This window comes from Carya illinoinensis, chromosome 4 (assembly GCF_018687715.1).
Source record: "Carya illinoinensis cultivar Pawnee chromosome 4, C.illinoinensisPawnee_v1, whole genome shotgun sequence".
In the NCBI taxonomy this organism is placed as follows: Eukaryota; Viridiplantae; Streptophyta; class Magnoliopsida; order Fagales; family Juglandaceae; genus Carya; species Carya illinoinensis.
Window position 1 is genome coordinate 11,511,258 of NC_056755.1, and position 21,352 is coordinate 11,532,609.

General features: G+C 34.4%; 1 protein-coding gene across 1 annotated transcript; it reads right to left on the reverse strand.

The window, feature by feature from the left end:
* Positions 1-16,197: 16,197 nt before the first annotated feature.
* Positions 16,198-17,851, reverse strand: LOC122308515 (FCS-Like Zinc finger 6-like). Its single transcript, XM_043121881.1, has 2 exons — positions 17,401-17,851; positions 16,198-16,720 (listed from the first exon to the last, which is right to left on the reverse strand). Exons 1-2 carry the CDS (start codon positions 17,751-17,753, stop codon positions 16,648-16,650), a joined length of 426 nt encoding a protein of 141 aa, XP_042977815.1. The 5' UTR covers positions 17,754-17,851; the 3' UTR covers positions 16,198-16,647.
* Positions 17,852-21,352: the final 3,501 nt, after the last annotated feature.

Consider the following 21,352-nt stretch of genomic DNA (forward strand, 5'->3'; position numbering starts at 1 on the left):
ACATGACTGGGTCTGGGTCTGGATCTGGGTCCGGGTCAGGATGCTCAAAGCCCTGCAATGAAATGGCCCACTACGATAATATATAAGATGAACTGCCGAGGAAGGAACAAATAACAAATAATTACGCCTAAAAAAAACAAATAATTACTTTTTGTTATGAAACTATCGAAAAGTAAAGAGAGAGATAGATTTATTATAAAACTTTCTAAAATAAGAGAGAGATAGAACTCAGAGAAGTTATGAAACTTATGAATTTCTTAAAGAATTCAACGATATATATAGGCGTACAAAGGGAACTATGCTAGCTTACTATGCAGTACTATGCTGGTACTGTGCATATGTCGGCCATTCACTATATCAGTTACTATGCAGTACTATGCTGGTACTATGCACTGTGTTATGTCGGCCATTCACTATACCAGTTACTATGCAGTACTATGCTGGCACTATGCACTGTGCTATGTCGGCCATTTACTATACCAGTTATTATGCAATACTATGCTGGCACTATACTAGCACTATACACTTGACGACTAGATAAATGTGGTCATACAATTCAAGATAGTTTATAACACTTCCCCTTTGGATGACCATATTTAAAGAATATGCCTCATTAAAACCTTGCCAAGGAAAAACCCTGTGGGAAAAAACCAATGGCGAAGGAAAAAGAGTACAGTATTCATGTGTATCGCCGAGTGCTTTAGGATTGCCTCATTAAAACCTTGTAAAGGAAAACCCAGTGGGATAAAACCTTAGCGAAGGAAAAAGAGTACAATCAGCACAAGTCTTCAAGACATTACTTCCCCTGAAAAGTGCATGATAACAGCTCTTCAAACCTCCGCATTCCAATGTTCTGCATAATCTTCTTAAATGTTGCAGTTGGTAGTGCATAATAACAGGTCTTCAAACCTCCGCATTCCAATGTTCTGCATAATCTTTTTAAATGTTGCAGTTGGTAGTGCTTTAGTGAATAAATCTGCCAGATTTTTACTTGACCGTACCTTCTTGATATCAATTTCAACTTTCTTCTCATGAATTGCAATGATCTTCTTGTGTGTATCTGAAAGATAACTCGCATCTGTACATCCAACTAACTGTGGACTTGATCCATGTTGATAAAATAATCACAATGGATCTTTCTGCTCATCACTACTCTTCTGGAGTTGTACTCTTCTAGAGTTCTTGTAAATAACACAGTTAGTGGAGAATTCATCAATATTAAACCGCTAACCTCATTTTTTAATAAAAACGGTGGCCAGCCTTTTAAGATCAGACAAGCACCACGGATTTTCAACTCCTCTGTAGGTGTCAGGCGTGCTGTCAGGCACCGCAGCTGTCAGGCGCCACAGAGCTATGAAGCTATATTTCGTCTCTTTTCTCTTGCTTCACGAGAGATGCTGTATCATAATTTTTTCTATTAAAGAGATATTCAGCTCATCTTTATTCGCATCTCATCTTCTTCACTTTTCTGTAATCATACTGCATTTTTACTCTGCAATCTCTTTCTGCATTCTTATCCTACAATGGCTCAGCGATCTTCTTGTGGCCAATATATGAGGTACTCTGCACCTCGTTCATCAGCTGTTCCTGCTTCTACCACAGGTGCTATCATACAATATAATGATCTGACTCATAGATCAGATAATGAAACTATCTATGAGCTTGTGAGTCTCGGTACCCGATACTCATCATCCATTGTCGCATTTTCTCAGCGACTGCAATCCAGAACTTGTGGAGTTGACAATCTCCACGAGAATATTGCTATACTTCAGCGACTTCTTCTGGAGTCCAACATGAAGATAGAATCAATAAAGCAAGAGAATAGGAATTTAAAATCCTTGCTTAAATCTTCTTTTCGATTGCCCACCCCTTTAGATAGGTGTGGACTTGATCCATGTTGATAAAATAATCACAATGGATCTTTCTGCTCATCACTACTCTTCTGGAGTTGTACTCTTCTGGAGTTCTTGTAAATAACACAGTTAGTGGAGAATTCATCAATATTAAACCGCTAACCTCATTTTTTAATAAAAACGGTGGCCAGCCTTTTAAGATCAGACAAGCACCACGGATTTTCAACTCCTTTGTAGGTGTCAGGCGTGCTGTCAGGCACCGCAGCTGTCAGGCGCCGCAGAGCTATGAAGCTATATTTCGTCTCTTTTCTCTTGCTTCACGAGAGATGTTGTATCATAATTTTCTCTATAAAAGAGATATTCAGCTCATCTTTATTCGCATCTCATCTTCTTCACTTTTCTGTAATCATACTGCATTTTTACTCTGCAATCTCTTTCTGCATTCTTATCCTACAATGGCTCAGCGATCTTCTCGTGGCCAATATATGAGGTACTCTGCACCTCGTTCATCAGCTGTTCCTGCTTCTACCACAGGTGCTATCATACAATATAATGATCTGACTCATAGGTCAGATAATGAAGCTATCTATGAGCTTGTGAGTCTCGGTACCCGATACTCATCATCCATTGTCGCATTTTCTCAGCGACTGCAATCCAGAACTTGTGGAGTTGACAATCTCCACGAGAATATTGTTATACTTCAGCGACTTCTTCTGAAGTCCAACATGAAGATAGAATCAATAAAGCAAGAGAATAGGAATTTAAAATCATTGCTTAAATCTTCTTTTCGATTGCCCATCCCTTTAGATAGGGATGCCATGCAGATTCTTGAAGAACAAGAGCATTTGAAGAATGAGGCAAAGTGCCTTAAATTTCTGTAATTCTTGCTTCAAGATAATAAAATAATATTTCACAAATATTCATATTTATGTTTCTATCTTTTGGTAGATGTTCTGTGTGCTCCCTTTCATTTCTTCTTTAATAATGCACACTTCATATCAAACCCATAATATGAATCTGAAATATTAATTGTATTAAAAGATGGTATTTTATGACTAATAACATCATCCATCTTTCCCTTGAAGCCGCAAGGGTTTCAGATCTATATTTCAAATATATGCAGTTTTCATGAGCTTTTCTGGAGCCTCAATGACATTTAAATCATAAATATAAACTGCAATAATAGCTTATTTCCATTTGCGTTTGGATTGCTTTAGGTCATATAAGGATCTTTGAAACTTGATAGAATACATATTTCCAGATGTATTCATATTAGAAGCTTCAGACATTTTCTATCCTTCAGGGATTTTCATATATATATCATGATCCAATGATCTATATAAATATGCAGTTAAACATGCATATCCAAACTCTCGGTAACTTTCAAGCTAATAAAAATCTCAATATGATTTCAACCACTTTAAAATCATATCAATATTGTTTCTTCGAGAAACTAACTTGTGATTTCTATATCACATTTTCATATTAAAAGTTTCAGGCTTTTTATATTATGTATATAAATATCCACTGATATTTAACAAAAATCACATCTTTAGGTGTTTGGACTTCAAGTCCATATTTATCACATTTTACTTAGTGATATCAATTCTGCAGGAATTGAGAAACTGACTCGTGATTTATATATCACATTTTTATTTCCTTTCCATAAATACCCACTGACATTCAACAAGCATCACCTCTTTAGGTGTTTGGACTATAAGTCCCGATGCATCATATTTTACTAGTGAATCAATTCTGCAGGAATTGTTTCTTTCAGATATTGGCCAATATTTTACGTCGGTATTCTTCGACGGTTCTTGATTCACTTTCTCCATTACTTCTAGTAATGTCAATTGCCATCTAATATGGAAATACGTTGTTGACAACGATTTTATTTCTATCCATAATTTCTCCATTATTCATGAAATGTAACGAGATCTCGTTATTTTCAGGTACATGTCCCTCTTCAAGGGAAGACATTTTCATGAAAAACCTCTTCAGGAGGCACTCTTCAAGAGTTTATATAGGAGAATTTTATACAGAGAATTTGGATGGACTTTATTGCTTGTTTTGTGGGTATGGCCTCTTCAGGAGCACCAAATTATTTGTGTCTTTCTCTTTTGAGATACTCTATCTTTTGTATCGATAAGTTTCACATGTCTTTATACATGTTTTTAGACTGCTGAATTTCTTAATTGTCCTACAGGGACTTCAATCCTCGCTGGGATTTTAGCAGCTAGAATATGAGACATTTTTATCTTATTGCATCCAAAATTTAATTATCATCTGAACTTTTGGTTCACATATGATAATCAAGATAACGTTGAATAATTCCATCTTATTTGCTTCAAGCAAATTTTTCTTTCCACTTCTGGTGGTAAGACTTTATAGTAAAAGAATCTTCTGGTTCTTTTATGGACGTCCATATGAAAATCATTCGACTTATCGTAATTCATTTTGGATGATCAAGATAACCATGAAAAGATATAAATATTTTGAATCATATCACCTTTTGATGCATCATAATATTTGATTCAATAATTTGTATAATATCATCTCAAAGAGAAAGCTTACAGCTTTTCCAATACGAGCTTCTGGCCCGAAAAGATATTCATTATCACGTCCAATCTCTTAGTTTTTTTGAATGAAACGCATTATTCTTTTCACTTCAGGGAATAGAATGATATAAATTCATTATTATTCATTTCAGGGAATGATGTAGATCTAGTAAGACATGAATAATGATTCTTATTAAAAGCTCATTATTTTGTTCAGTCACTGAAAGACCTGATACAAATTTATAATATATTGTGAACGTTTACATTTTATATTGTTACTTCAGGAGCATACTTGATATTGCTACTTCAGGAGCACATTCGAGACATTCATTCAAATATATATTCTTTCCACAATTTCAATTATGCAACTTCATGTGCATAAATCATAATGAGCTTTTGGTACAAGTATCACTCATATGAGATACTCAATAAAATTCTTGATTTAGGGCGATCCTTCAGGGATGCTCCATTTCCATTCTCAGATAAATCATTTCATCAATAATTTATAACAAGTATAAATAAATAAAACTTTCATTACTACAAAACATTGTAAAATATAAAAATATTTTATAATAAGATAAAGGAAATACATTAATTAAAAATGAACACTTTCATGATCAACTCTACCACTAGAATCCTCAAAGAAATCAGAAACATCGAGACTTGTAATATCTTCTCCATCTATAGAATCTAAAGCATATGATGGTTCAGTAAAATTTGTTTCAAATTTCTTTGTTTTTTCTTTTATAGAAGATTGGTATAAGTCAACCAAGTGCTTATCTGTACGACAGATACGAGCCCAATGTCCAGTCATACCACATCTATGGCATCCATCTTCATCTTTCTTTAAAAATTTATTTTGGGGAAATTTGCCCTTCTCTGAGTTGAATCACTTCTGGTGGTACGGTATATATCTATTATTGTCCCTTTTAGTGTGGTCACTTCTAGGACCTCCACTTCCATAGTTTTTCCTACCACGTCCACACCCTCATTTTCTTTGAAAAGATGCACCATTCGCTTCTGGGAATGATGTAAATCTAGTACCATTCACTTCAGGAAATGATATAGAACCAATAGGACGTGACTGGTGATTTCTTAACAAAAGCTCATTATTTTGCTCAGCTAATAGAAGACAAGATATAAGTTCAGAATATTTTTTGAACTTTCGCTCTCGATACTGCTGCTGCAGGAGCACATTCGAGGCATGAAAAGTAGTATATGTCTTCTCTAACAAGTCATCATCAGTGACTTTTTCACCACATAATTTCAATAGCGAGCTAATTTTAAAGAGTGCAGAGTTATACTCACTAACACTCTTGAAGTCTTGCAACCTCTGGTGCATCCAATCATGACGAGCTTTTGGGAGGATTACAGTTTTCTGGTGTTCATATCTCTCCCTTAAATCATTCCACAAAATAAGTGGATTTTTTACCGTTAGATACTCAGTTTTTAATTCTTCATGAAGATGGTGCCGAAGGAAAATCATTGCCTTAACACGGTCCTACAGGGACCCTTGATTTCCTTCTTTAATTGTATTTCCCAGGTTCATCGCTTCCAGATGGATCTCAGCATCAAGGATCCAAGATAAATAATTTTTTCCAGAAATGTCAAGAGCAACGAATTCCAATTTTGTAAGATTTGACATTTTTTACATATATAAATCAGGAATATAAAAATATATTGAAAAACTTACTTGAAGTAGAGGACTACTAGCTTCAAAATCATCAGAACTTTCGTGCTGATAACGTGTTATGAAACTATTGAAAAGTAAAGAGAGAGATAGATTTATTATAAAACTTTCTAAAAGGAGAGAGAGAGAGATAGAACTCAGAGAAGTTATAAAACTTATGAATTTCTTAAAGAATTCAACGATATATATAGGCGTACAAAGGGAACTATGCTAGCTTACTATGCAGTACTATGCTGGCACTGTGCATATGTCGGCCATTCACTATGCTAGTTACTATGCAGTACTATGCTGATACTATGCACTGTGCTATGTCGGCCATTCACTATGCCAGTTACTATGTAGTACTATGCTGGCACTATGCAATGTGCTATGTCGGCCATTTACTATGCCAGTTACTATGCAGTACTATACTGGTACTATGCTAGCACTATGCACTTGACGACTAGATAAATGTGGTCATATAATTCAAGATAGTTTATAACATTTTTGTTGATAAATAAAAAAAGCATTGTGCAAATTAAACGCACTATGAGCTATATGCATCCAACTTTGGATTATTTCAAACATTCCTTCCAAATTCACTTTGACTTTTTTTGAAATTTCTCTTGAATGTGATTTTTTGTTAGTCCCATATTAAAAAGACAAGTAAAGTTTTACTGATTTATAAGTAAATGAGTTTCTAAATAAATAAAATAGAATATAAGGATAAACACATAATAATAGTATCACCAACCACACGGGCGTTGCACACGACACATTGACACTTCACTTACGCTAAGAAACTATTTTGTTTTAAATTCAAATTAAATGTGACATCTGTTGCTATTACATATGTTCATTCTAATATTAGGGTTTAGAATTTGCAATCTGCATATTATATAAATAATGTTGTATCCTGATGATACAATTGTGATATATTTTTTTTTTCAGAACTCAATTCGTGAGTATGGGGTAATATTTATCTAAGAAATAGATTAACAATTATCTCACTATTTGCAATTTACAATCTCTATTTGCTATTTGCTATTCTTTTTTTAACATCCAATTCTAGTTGGAGTTTTGCTATACATTAATCATTGTGTTCGTAGACTATTTATATTGGAACTCATTATAATTTTAAAAAAAATCAAAACAATAATCATTGTTCAGAATAGTTAACGTGGAAAGCTTCCGCATCAACTGTATTCTGAATGTGTAAAACATAAGAGTTCTAAACAGATTCTCTCTTTCTATTGCTGCAGCTTTCCACTCATCGTTTTGAAAAATTCTATATTTAAGCCAGTTTGCAGAACATACCTAGTAAACTGGTATATAACATTATTTGATTTTAAATATAAATTCTGAAATTTGAATCTTATAAATAAAATTTTATCATTTAAATGATGTGAATAATTTACTTCACACATTAGCTTGAGAATAAAATATCTCTTCTTTTTTACCTTCCTTTTCCTAATCAATTTTACATTAAAATAAATCAGAGCCAGAGCTGTAAGAGAAGGGACTACCCCACAAAAATCTCATTGGAGAGGAAAAAAAAATTAAAAAAAGGGAACAATGAATCATGTTCCATTGGCCAATTTCAAACAAAAGTCTCATTGTAAGGACAATTAATGAATCATTGTTCCATTTACCAAAGTGCATCTACGTAGAGACCACCGAAAGAGATCAGGTTAATCAATATAATTCAACAATGGTATTGAAAGGTTACGGGAAGAGCCTGAGCCTGAGCCTGAGCCAGTAAAGGAACAATATTTTTAACAACTATATTTTAATGCTTTCATTAATCAAAACAAAATATCTTCTAGGATCTTTGGCAATACTCGAGGAATCATGCACGCGTGACTATATATATTGACACGTACTGTGCCCCATGCGATGGTACGTACGATGGGAGTGGAGCTGATCTTGAAGATTTGAGAACAAAAGAACTTGTCGATGTGGGCGTGGATATATATGGGTATTGGAGTCACAGATTAGCAATGGTATGTGCAACTCATGCGCAAATTGGGTGGCATGCGACGCTATACGGTACTGATTTTGACGTACGTACCAATATTGTAGATTGACTGTTGGGGAGTTCAATGAAGGGGTGCCGTTGTTTAGTTAGCTGAAGGTAGATCGATCGAGAAGTTCCGATCGAACTAGAAAGGAAATACAAAGAGAACAAATCATGGGGTACTCATTTGGAAAGAAGAACGTGGAAGAGAGTTCCTCCCTCTTCGATATTGTTACTATCACATATATATTTTATAGTTTTAATATATATATATGTGATTTCATTTGTATAAGTGCATTTCTATTATTTGTATAAGTGTAGTGATGTTTATTTGTATAGGGTATAAATAGTGCTTCTATTATTTTCACTTGTAATTGATTCGGACTGTTCATTTCAAATCAATAAGATTTTTCCTTTTTCCTCTTAAACCTTCGAGACTCTTCTTATCCCTTTAGGGTTCTGCCTCTTCAATTCCTCTAAGGTTTCGTTCGTTACATGATATTAGACGATTTGCTTCTATGGCTCCAAGTCATAAGTTCGTCTGTGAGGACTCTGGGAGTTTCTTCTTCCTCCATCCTAGCAATACATAGCTCTGGTATTCTTCTTGTTATTTAGGCACTCGTCGGCGACAACTACCATACTTGGTATTGTTCCATGGCCATGGTCTTATCAGTAAAGAATAAGCTCATTTTTTTTTTTTTTTATAGTTCCATCCTCAAACCCTCGGATTCAAATGAACCTTTTCTCTCTTCATGGCTTCGTTGCAACAATATGGTGATATCTTGACTTTTAAACTCTATTTCTCCTGAAATATCTGCTAGTATATTGTATGTTACTACTATGCATGAGATTTGGCTAGATTTGAAGGAACTTTTTAGTCAAAAAAATGGTCCTTGTAATTTCCAATTACAAATATCGATTTCTGCCCTATCTCAAGGCCACTCTGTGTTAGCACTTATTTTACTCGCCTAAAAGCTCTTTGGGATAAGCTAGCTAATTACAAGCCTATTCTTGCTTGTTCTTGTGGAGTCATGCATACGTTAAACTATTATTTTCAACAAGAGCATGTTTTAAAGTTTTTAATGGGATTGAATGAATCTTTTGCATCTACTCGTGCTCGAATATTGCTTATGGAGCATTTGCCTCCTTTGAACAAGGTTTTTTCACTTGTTTTATAAGAAGAACAACAACGAGAAATTTATGTTGTTCCTCTTTAAACTGTTGATTCTTATATATTCATTTCTACAAATGATGGATCCAGATTTGTAAAATCATTCTCTAAGAAGGAAAGACCAGTATGTAGAAATTATAGAATTACTGGTCATATAATTGAAAAATGTTATAAACTCCATGGTTTCCCACCAGGCTACAAGCCAAAACCTAATCAATAGTCTATGGACAATCAGGTTGCCAATACTAACAACCATTCCTCAGTTGTTTCTCCTTTCTCTTTAACTGAGGCTCAGTATCAACCGTTAATGTCTCTACTTCATCCTCAAAATCCCTCTGATGAATCCTCTCATGCTGTTAATGTCGTAACTTTGAATTCATCCTTTTTTAGTACATTTTTTCCTCACAATAATATTCACTCTATTTTTTCTTCCAGTACATCCATTATTTTTTATTCCAATTCTTGACACGGGACTCACAAATCATATGGTTCCTTCTATTGATTGTTTTACCTCCATCACAAGTATTGTACATTCCTCTGTTTAGCTTCCAAATGGCCAATTTGTGTCTGTCATATTGGTTCCCTTCGACTTTCTGAATATCTCATTTTAAATGATATTCTATGTGTACCTTTCTTTACTTTCAAATTAATTTCTATTAGTAAACTTACTCGGTCACTCACTAGTTCTTTTTTTTTTTTTTTTTTTTTTTTTTTTTGCTAACCTTTGTTTCATCCAAGATCTGGTTCATTAGAGGCTCATTGAAGTGGGTAAACAACAAGGAGGCCTTTATATACTACAACAATCAAGCTCTTCTTTTTCTAAAAATCATGTTTTACCTACTTCATATAATGCTTGTTTTCTTAATCATTTGCCTATACATGTTTGTTCTACATCATTCAAATGCTCATTGTTTGAGCTTTGGCATAACAGACTAATCCTTCTAATTGAAGGATGTTGTTTGTGAATAATTTTGTTCCAAATATGTTTGTTTCATAGAATCCTTGTATGATTTGTCCCTTAGCTAAACTGAAAAAGTTGTCTTTCCCTCATACTGCTCTATTTGATCTTGTACAGTGTGATGTTTGAGGACTATATTTTGTGTCTACTGTTAAAAGTTACAGATATTTTTTAACTATTGTTGATGGCTCATCATGTGCTACATGGGTTTATCTTATTAAAAATAAATCTGAGGTTCCTCTTCTTATTAAAAAAGATTTTCAAGATGATCAAAAATCAATTTCATGTTAAAATAAAAACATTTCACACCAATCATAAAACAGAGTTTTCACTTTCTCAAAAAAAAAAAAAAAAATTCATTCTAAAGGAATTATACACCAACACAACTGTGTTGAAACTTCATAATAGAATTCTATTATGGAGAAAGAAAAAACCAGCACATACTTAATATAGCCTGAACCTTAATTTTTCAATCTCACTTGCTCATTCAATTTTGGGTTATCTATATTATGAATAGGTTACCTACTCCTCTCTTTAAACATAAGTCTCCTTTTGAGATTTTGTTTAGAACATCTCCAACCTATATTCATTTAAGGACCTTTGGTTGTTTATGTTTTGCTTCTACTTCACAAAGATCTTGGACCAAATTTGATCCTAGAGCTCGTACTTATGTTTTCATTGGATACCCTTTTGGAATCAAAGGATATAAACTCCTTGATCTTAAAACAAATCAATGTTTTAATCAAAGGATACCATTTTTCACAAACATGTTTTTCCTTTCATTTCTAAAAAATTTTTACCTATCTCTTCTACAAATCTTCTCTTTCCTTGTACATCTTCAACATTAGATTCATTTTCTCATGTGCCTTCAACAGTGCCCTCCTCTATTGATTCTTCTGCTACTTCACTTGATCATTTATCATTAGTTTCCTCCACCTTTATTCCTTCTACTACTAAAAATTTTGCAAGTAACCAGGAGCTCTTATGATTCTATTGGATCTTCAAGGGGTTAGGATTATTGGGGAAGTTGGATATCTCATCAGTTTCTCCACCAGGTTTTTTTTCTTCCCCTTCTCTATCACACACCAAATATGATATCTCATAATTTTTTTCTTATGCTGTCTTTTTTTTGCTCATAAATCATTACTAATAATACATGGACTGTTATTTCATTACTTCCTGATAAAAATCCATACGTTGTAAATGGGTCTACAAAATTAAGCATTGTGCTGATGGTTCAATAGAAAAATACAAGGTAAGGTTAGTTGATAAGGGTTATACCCAACCAGAAAATTTGGATTATTCTGAGTCCTTCTCTCTAGTAGCTAAAATGGCTATTGTTCAAACTTTACTAGTTATTGCTGCTATCAAAGATGAGCATCTTACCTAACTTGATGTTAATAATGTAGTTTTGTATGGGAATTTATCTAAAGAAGTGTATATGAAGTTCCCTCCTAGTTTCATGTTAAAGGGGGGTCCAGGGTTTGTAAGCTCAACAAATCTCTTTATGGTCTGAAACAAACTTCCAACAATGGTTTTCTAAGTTCTCATCTTCTATTCTTGACTTGGGCTTTGTACAACCCAAAGCTGATTATTCTCTTTTCACCAAGTCCTCAGATTCTTCTTTCATTGCCCTTCTTGTTTATGTTAATGATATTCTCATAGCTAGTAATGATGTGAATTCTATGGAGCACTTGAAGTCATTGCTTGATGATAAATTCAAACTTAAGGACCTTAGCCAGATCAAATATTTTCTTGGTTTGAAAGTGGCTAGATCTCCTGCAGGTATTTCTTTATGCCAAAGAAAGTATTCTTTAGAAATCCTTCAAGATGCTAGTTTGCTTGCTTCTAAACCAGCCTCTTTTCCAATGGAGCAGATTATTAAATTAGGTAAAAAAAGAGTTTTACTCCCTAATCCAAGTATCTATCGTAGAGTTATTGGGAAACTTTTTCACCTTACATTGACTCAACCAGATCTATCTTACTCAGTGCATAGACTCAAACAGTACATGGCTTAGCCTGGGCAGCCTCATCATACAACAACTTATAGAGTTTTGCAATATATTAAGAGTACCCCTGGTCATGGTCTCTTTTTTCTAGCTACTAACTCTTTGTCCCTTAAAACCTTTGCAAATTCAAATTGTGCTTCTTGTCTTGATAGTCGTCGTTTTACCAATCGTTATTGTATTTTTTTTTTAGGATTCTTTAGTTTCCTTGAAGACCACAAAACAATCCATTGTTTCTCATTCTTCAGCAAAAGCTGAATATCGTTCAATGGCATCCACCACTTGTGAAATCAGTTGATTTCTTACCCTTCTTTCTATCTTTGGCATATCACATTCTAATTAATAGTGTTCAACTTTTTTATGATAGTAAGGATGCTTTACACATTGCTGTCAACCCTATTTTTCATGAACGGACAAAACATATATATTGAAATAGACTACCACTTCATCCTTGACAAAATCCAAGCTGGGATCATCAAAACTTTCCATTTAGCTTGTCATCATCAACTTGTTGATGTTTTAACCAAAACCCTTGGTCACCAACAGTTTTAGAATTTAGTCATCAAGATGTGAGTTCATTTGATGTACTCTCTATCTTGAAGGGAGGTATCACATATATATTTTATAGTTTTAATACACGTGTCATGTAACTTGTAGTGATTTCATTTGTACAAGTGTTTTTCTATTATTTGTCGTATAAGTGTAGTGATGTTTATTTGTACATATCAGTATAAATAGTGCTTCTCTTATTTTCACTTGTAATTGATCATTCCGACTCTTCATTTCAGATCAATAAGATTTTTCCTTTTTCTTCTCAAACCTTCGAGACTCTTCTTCTCCCTTTAGGGTTCTGCCTCTTCAGTTACTCTAGAGTTTCGTTCGTTACAGTTACAAATAAATTTCAAAGATATTGTGTGGATGGAAGATAATAATTCATCAGTGTAAAGGTGAACCCTTTACTCGATGAGCCTTGCAAGCGATCCTTGCTTTGATGTTCAGATATGGTTGCAGTACTTCGAAAACACAGCAGAAAGAAATGGTGTAGTAGTAGCTAGTGGTCTGTGATCTTTGGGGATGTAGTAGTACGAGCGAATCCACTGCTGGGGCTTAGAATATAAACTGCAATTAATGACTTTATGAGCTAGCGTTGCTAAAAACGCATATAAAACACTGATGCTGAAGGCTGAAGCAGCAGCAATAAACAAATTAGCACTGCAGCATCGCATCACCATGATGAGTAGAGCTGAATTATTAACTATTGGCATTATCTTTATAATATATGCACATATCATATTGGAGCTGTTCTGCTATCACAATACCCGGCAATGTTGTTTTTTTTGTCTCTTTCATCAAAGCAGATTCTAGTGGCCACCATCATTATTCCACTAAACCTATTCACCATTTGCTGGGTTCAATATAGTTCTGTAAAGTTGTTTATATATGTAGTCCATTTTGATAAACTATCAATATTCTTGTCCCAATTTGAAGGCTACAAGTGAGTAATACAGATACATGAACTAAATACTACATTTATTCAACACGTAACACTTTCCAAAAAGTCTATACAATAACAATAAAGAATAATGATACGTATAGTCGTGGAGTGTGCAAGTATTGTGCAATCGTTTTGAAAAATAATAAGGTCTATTATTAAAAAATTATTTTTTTCATGTGAGTCTTGTATTTACTTATTTTTTTTAAAGAAATTACACGATGCTTGCATATTCCATGATTGCAAATATCATTTCTCAAAAGTAAATGTTTTAAAACCTACTAATTTTATGACGTGTCTCTCTCTCTCAATTGAAACCTTCAAATTTCACATAAAAATTTGAAAAGTGCTTAATACGAATATTTTAAACGGTTAAAAAAGGAAAATCAATCATCTTTGAGACTCTTTCTATAATATAGATTATGGTTGAAACGTAAGCACAGGGATATTAAATATTGGGAAAAAAAATAGTAAATAAGTGATGTCATCTCTAAATTGCTTGCACATAATATAATGCTTCTCTTCAGTTCTACTTTTTTAGCCTGAAGTAAGCGACATTAGATGATGTCCAAACAAGGAGGAAGAAGAGGACATGAGATATATTCAATATTAATTACATGCAAGGATTATATTATACACAGCAAGGATGTCGACTCTTCTAAAAAACCAGAAAAAAAGGTTACAGAATTAAAAATTTCTCATGAAACTGAAGATACTTCCAATATATATTAATTGCACAATGCAAGATAGGGGACTTTCTGCAGTACTATTCTTCATCGTAACATGGATTTCATCCAAATCCCAACTGAGAATATTATTGACATAGGATTCCAGTTTAATTGCATGGCTGCGAGTTAGGTAAACTCCATTAATCAATGTTCAGCGCCAGGAAAAAAGAAAAATAAAAATGGTCAGAATTCTGCTGTGTATGGTAGTAATTTTTACCCTTTTTTTTGTACATTCTATTGATTGATTTGTTAAAATAATTATTTTATATTAAAAGAATAAAATAGTCAATCACATTAATAAAATATATAAAAATAATTATATATAAAAATTAATAATTTAATTATTATTTTAAATTCTAAAAGTCCTTAAAATCCCATTAATTTGAAGCATGAATATTGGCATTTCAAATCTACCTGCAATAAAGTTCCTTAAATCCCAAATTGAAAGGCTCCCAATAAATAGAGGTAGATCTGAGGACCAATTAGTAGTGGATGGTCCCTGTGTGACAAAAAAGGATGTGAACTTTATGTGCAATCCAAGGGTCCCATATCCATACATCAACCCCATGATCTCACATCAATCAACAAAAAACTCCAAATGAATTAAATGGCAAAGTCTATTCCAAGCTGACACTGCCACAGATTCCCCACCTCTTCTTTATTCCTCTTAAGAAAGCGAAAATTTGTAGAACAAAGACCGAAATAAAGAGAAATTAAAAAAAAAAATTATAATATTGTTAAGCTGAAGATGATGATCGTCATTGGTAATGTTTTTTGTTTTTATTTTCAAGACAAAGGCAGCTGTCACTAGATTTTGTAAGTACGTACAAGTTTCCAAGCTGGTTAATGATCCAGAGTTGTGAAAGCTAGGCAAAGTGTCAAAAGAAATGGCCGGTACCAATTCTCCTGATGATCTATCTGTAGTTTGGCCTACAACCACGATTGTGTGTCCTCGACCAGCTTCTAAGTGCAGGGACTATAGACATTTAAAATGGATCTCCTTGGGTAGTTTGAAATTAAAAGGATATATCTCGTACATCAGTATGCTTGGTGCTTGGTATTGGATTTTATAGGGATATATAATTGTATCACCCATGTACCAATGTAGTCGATCGATGCCAAGTTCTCTCGAATGGAAGAGGTTGTTCATGTCGGTGATGATATTTATGTACTTTTAGGTGAATTTGTTGGGATATTTTCATAATATTTTTCTTTATTACATGAGCGATAAAAATAGTCGTACGTGCAGATATGCTCGGTCTATTTGATTCAAGCAAATTGTTAAAAGTTGAAAATGTTACAGTGAAGTCTTGAAATGATTGTGCCAAGTTCTCTCTAAAGAACACTCACTGGAGAGGCAAGAAGCTCATAAATTACTTGGGGAACAATGGGAAGAGCTTCTATTTAACCTTCCTCTTCTTATGAGTTCAAGTTTTTAGAACAATAGATAATTTCACATATTATAAGAGCGGCAAAGGTTCTAAATTCAAATCCTTAGACCCACTTCTTGAATGAAAATTTAACGTTTCCATCAGTTTAGCTTCAAAAAAATCTAATTGCACACACCAATAATTCTAAGATCACATTTTTGTCTATAACCCTCTAAAGTAATAGGTTATATATATGTATATACTAGTTGCTTGGGTATTATCTGGAATGATCATGTGGTGCATAGACTTCGGCATACATATATAATAGACATGCACGATGCACAATCAACCATATATGTCTGAAGGAAAGGGATCAAGAACAAAGAAAGGTAGTTTGTTCATGTCAATACCATCGATCTGAAAGGACCAGAGTCAGAGCTTCGCTCATTTCCATTGCCATCCACACAATACATACTTAAGCCCTTTATACAAATTTACACAGATTTATCTCTGCATTATTAAGGTGTACCGCGCTCTTTGATAATTAATTAAGGGGAAAATGGAGAGAGAGAGAGAGAGAGAGAGAGAGAGAGAGAGAGAGAGAGAGAGAGAGACGTTAATTAATTCGATGTCTCACTGTGCATAACTTTATAGCTCACACAGTTTCACCAATCCTTTTTTATTTTTTTTAATTTATTTTTTATTTATTTGTCTTTAATAAGCAGCAGCAGCAGCCACAGTTTCACTTTTACTCGACGCCTCAGTGGATGATGCCGTGGATGGCGATGCGTGGTGGCTTTTTTTTTCTTGATGCCAGGCAACGTTTCAGTTCTCTTTTCTCTCATCTTGCTTCATCTGTTGCTCCCTGCACTCTAAACTACAAAACGCTGTATCCCCCCTGGAATTATTATTCACCCAGACAATCCATCATTAAAATAATGAAACCATCACGAACCATAATTATATAACTCTTGCAAAAAATTAACAACTCGATCTCAGAGACAGCGAGAGAGAGAGAGAGGACTCCAAGGAAAAACAAAACTGTAAGATTCGAGAAACGTGAGCAGCTAGCAACGGGTGATGCTATAATTGTTGGGTTTATAACAATTTGGCTAGTTTCTGGATCTGATACACATATATAATAAAGATTCCGGTCATGGAATTACTATGTGTACGTGTGTATGTGTGTGATACAATAAATGCAATTTACCGGAGTTCATATTCTTATTTTCACAACCTACTGCACAAGATTCTCGCCTATTGCTGTTAATTTGCACGTATCATATCAGAAGAAAATATTGGACAAAGCCAAGAGAATTTTAAGTGCTGGATTGTTGAAGAAACAAACACCACAACCCTGAACACAGAAACGCCTTGACAATATCCGAACCACAACACAGATGGTTTCTTTTAAAAAACTTTAAAACCACAAACAATGCCAAAATCAAACCCAGAACGGTAGAGAACCCCGATAACGCTTGCTAAAGGAAAAAAGGAGAAGTCATTTGTCTAGTGCTTGCCTGCCTGCCTGTGAGTGAGCGTGAGACGGAGAGAAACAGAGAGAATTAGGGTCAGTACCTATACATGTAGATGTCTCGGCCAGGTGCGAGGCGTTTTTTACAGAGGCCACATGTATGCAGAAAGTGGGCAGTCTCCATGAAATGGTCAGCAGTACCGGAGGTACTTCCAAGCTGGGTTGATCTGGGAGAGTTCACCGTCGCCAAGAAACGTTGGTCGACGTATCCTCCATTTGGAACCAAGTTCATGGTCTGAGCCACCGCCGGCGCTTCTCCAATCGCTGTTGCATGAGGATCATTTACGGGGTTTTGAAGATCAGAATCCGGAGCTTCAAAGACGCTAGGATCCACGTTGATCCCGGTCATGCTTGTTGTTCTTCTTACAGGAGGGCGTGGACGCTTCCCCAGCAACATCTTTTTCTCTCTTATGCACAAAGAGAGACACACACAAAGCACAGAGACGATCGAAGGGAGTGAGCTTCCGAGAGCAAGAGAGGAGTTGATAATGGAAGGTGGGCGTGAAGATAAAGGGGATGTGAAGAGGCTGAGAGCCGATCTGAGCCGTTGCTCGCAGGCACCAAGTACAGGAAGTCCACGTCATTCTTCTGTACCTTTTTAATGCTCTTATTGTCTCTTTTTGTTTTAATAATTTTTTTCCCCCCGGTTTACTTTTCTTCCTCTTGCACACTAGTTAGAGGAGATCCAGTGTTCTGGCTTCTGATTTTAAGCCCTGCAATCTAAATTTCGATACGAGTTCAATGATTTGATGACAAGAACGAGATAAAAATCTGTTGTTTAGGCAATTATTATACTGGTGAATGAATCTCGGATACTTAGATCATTGTCTCACTCTTTGGCAAATTTTGTCCCAATTCAACACTCATGTGAAAATCATATCTAGTACTTTGGCAAATTCCATTATAATTAAGTTCGATAATGTTAATTATAACAATAAGTAAACCACCTTCCATGTTCAAAGTGTTCGATAAATATAGATATTAACCTCTTCTTATTAATTTAAATTGTTGTGATAAGTAATGATTTTATATAATATCAGTAGAATGAGAATAAAAATTCTGAGTTTAAATCTTGATTATATATTTTATTTATTTAATTAAATATTCTAAATATTGTGCCCATTTATTAAATCGGAATCTAACCTATAAGTGAGAATAAATGTTAAGATAAATATAAAAGAAGTGAAATAGCTACAAAGCGATTTCACGAAATACAAACTTATAAATTGACGTGATTTAATATAATATTGATTTACAATTAAAATAATTTTATAATCTAATGTATCACAATAAGTTACATCAATTTATAAATTTATTTTTATAAAATCTTGCATAGTTAAAGTATTTCTCTAATTATAAATATTAAAATCTGCATCTTTTCTTTACCCTATACTCCTCTACTAGATGACCAACTAGGGTGTTGGTTTTCGAAGTACTCTCCTGTAAAGCAAGTCTCATAGATCAGTCGTGATCACTTCGGGTCTAATTACCAACTGATGGGGTTTAGTGCATGGTAAAAGATTAACAAAAATAAAATAAAAATATCTTATAGATAATGATGAAGTTAGGGTGGAGTACACAGTTTCCCAATGATGTAAGGTTTATTAATTATTTTTTCTGCTATAATAAAAAAATGCATACATATATATATTAAACTATTTTTTTTCCATTGAGATTTGGTTCATTTGTTTAGGGTACTTTTACCAATCAAGTCTTATGAATGACATCCTCCAAAACCGGAGGTTGTAGGGTTTGATTAATTGAAAGAAAGAGTACTATGGTAGGTGCAGTATAAAGATAGTGCATGTGAAAGACTAAAACCTAAGAGCCATCAAACATGGGTTGAACCTAGCTATACACACACACACACACGGTGGCCCTGCCACTGTATTTGAGTGGACACTGGTTGGACAGGCGCTCGCAGCCATGAGAAGAGCCCCAACAACACCTTTTCTCTTTAGCCAATGTCATATTATCTTTACTCCATGCTCTGTGTCCTCTTGTCTTCCAAACTCTCGGGGCAGTTTCACGGTAAAAGAGTATCAATGGTTGTTTGAGAAATATTTTAACTATAAAATAATTATACAAAAATAATTTATAAGTCTTGATGTGGTATATCAAATTGTAAAGTTACTTTTATTATAAAATAAATCTAACGAACCTCACGTCAATTTATAAATTTAATTTTATGTAATCTTTTTATATCTGTAACATTTTAAGTATTTTTCACTGAATTTGAGAAAATTTGTATTCATTGGTGCAAACCCAATGAAAATAGCATGGTGTTTTGGCATTTCTGATTAAAAAAGTACCTCTTTCTGTCTTCTTTATCGTCTCAATTTGACACACCAACTCACATTAAAAACACCTCCATTCTTTCTCTCTTAGATTTTATTAATTTCTATTTGTTAAACTTTCTATTATCAATTGTGATAAAGTCTATAATGAATAATTGGAGAGGACATAATATATGTGGAGGTCCAAGTGGATCTAGGCCATTAGCCAGCCTCGCGGCCCATCTCAGTGAACAAGCTCTAATCCATTTCGGGAGCTCGGCCCGTTTTCAATACCGACGAGATAACCATCTGAAAGTAACATTGGATAAAAGCGGTTATCATTTGAATTAAAGTCTCTTTTTATTATAAAATATATTTAATAAATAATCTTAAGTCACACAAATTTATAATTTATTTATAAAAGTTTTATTAGGCCTGTTCACCCGACCCGGAAAGCAACATCCCGACCCGACCCAACCCGAAAAATACAACCTTCCGATGAAGGGGGCTTCCGAACCGGTGAGCTTAACATATTAACTGAACTGGAAAATTTTGGAAATTAACCGATTAACCGGGAAAAACTCAGAAATAGAAGAAGAAGAAGGAAAGACTACTCGGGTTCTCTAGATCCGAAGCGAAAGCAATCCACTCGCCATCCGGTGACCAACTACACATCGTATCTCTCCAGGGACCCTCTATTAGCCTGTAGATCGCACGTCGATCTCCTTCATCGGAGTATATAATGTACAGGTTCTTGGAACCTATACAACCCAAACAGAACACAATCCATTTGTTGTCGTTGGCTCAAGCATCATTTGGGGGGCTTTTTTTTAAGAACCTATACAGAAATGAAAGTCAAAGCCAAAAATAGAGGCCAGTTTCAGAATGAAAGATATAATAGAGGGAGGAAACACAAATCAACCGAACAGAACACAAGTAGAACAAAAAGCAGAGGAAATAATGGAGTAGAGAAAAAAGAAGCTCTCTCACTTACTTATGAAAGAACAAATCTTGCTTGAAAAAATTTGCTCGCCGGCGAGTAGGGCAGGAAGGTTAGAAGTGCTAATAGACAAAGAGAGAGACGAGAGAGTGTCTGTGCTTGGAGAGTGGAACTAGGAAGAAATGAAATTAAAGAAAATGACGTTTTAGTCGCACATATTGGTTAACGAGTATTAACTGAATTATTTTGGATAATAATCGACAGACTTCTGTTCCTCACCCGTTTTAATCGGTTCGGTTCATTTGAAAAATTCGGGCCGGGTCAGGTATGCAGTTTAAATTTACAGCCCTAAGTCTTATATTAACCTACCACATATCTTATTTGAAGAGTCTTAGCATAAGTGAAAATGCAAAGATAAAGGAGGGGGAAAAAAAATGACATTCACTTAGAAAAAGACAAGGGATAAACTGGTAATTAACCTGGTGGCTGCTTTTGATAATTTATTTTCTAAATTTTTTTATACATTTATTTATTTATTTTTAAAAGTGGTATACATTTCAGTAACAATTATGTGCACTTGGTCAATTCAGGGGTCCCTGTTGGGCCCATGTTCCATAGTTCTTCCTAATAATTCAAAATATAGTAAAGCAAACCAATCGAGCATGTAGGACCCTCAGATGCACCCACCAACATCGAGATCCAAATCATATTTACAATCTCCTCGCGCGTTAAGGAACGTTTGGGTAACTAGACACTTCTTCTCAAATATTTTTTAATTAT

Coding starts and splice junctions, on each gene's coding strand:
- LOC122308515 (XM_043121881.1), bottom strand. CDS start 17,753: ATGTTGCTGGGGAAGCGTCCACGCCCTCCTGTAAGAAGAACAACAAGC. Junction 16,721..17,400: donor CGAGACATCTACATGTATAG/GTACTGACCCTA, acceptor TAATAATTCCAG/GGGGGATACAGCGTTTTGTA.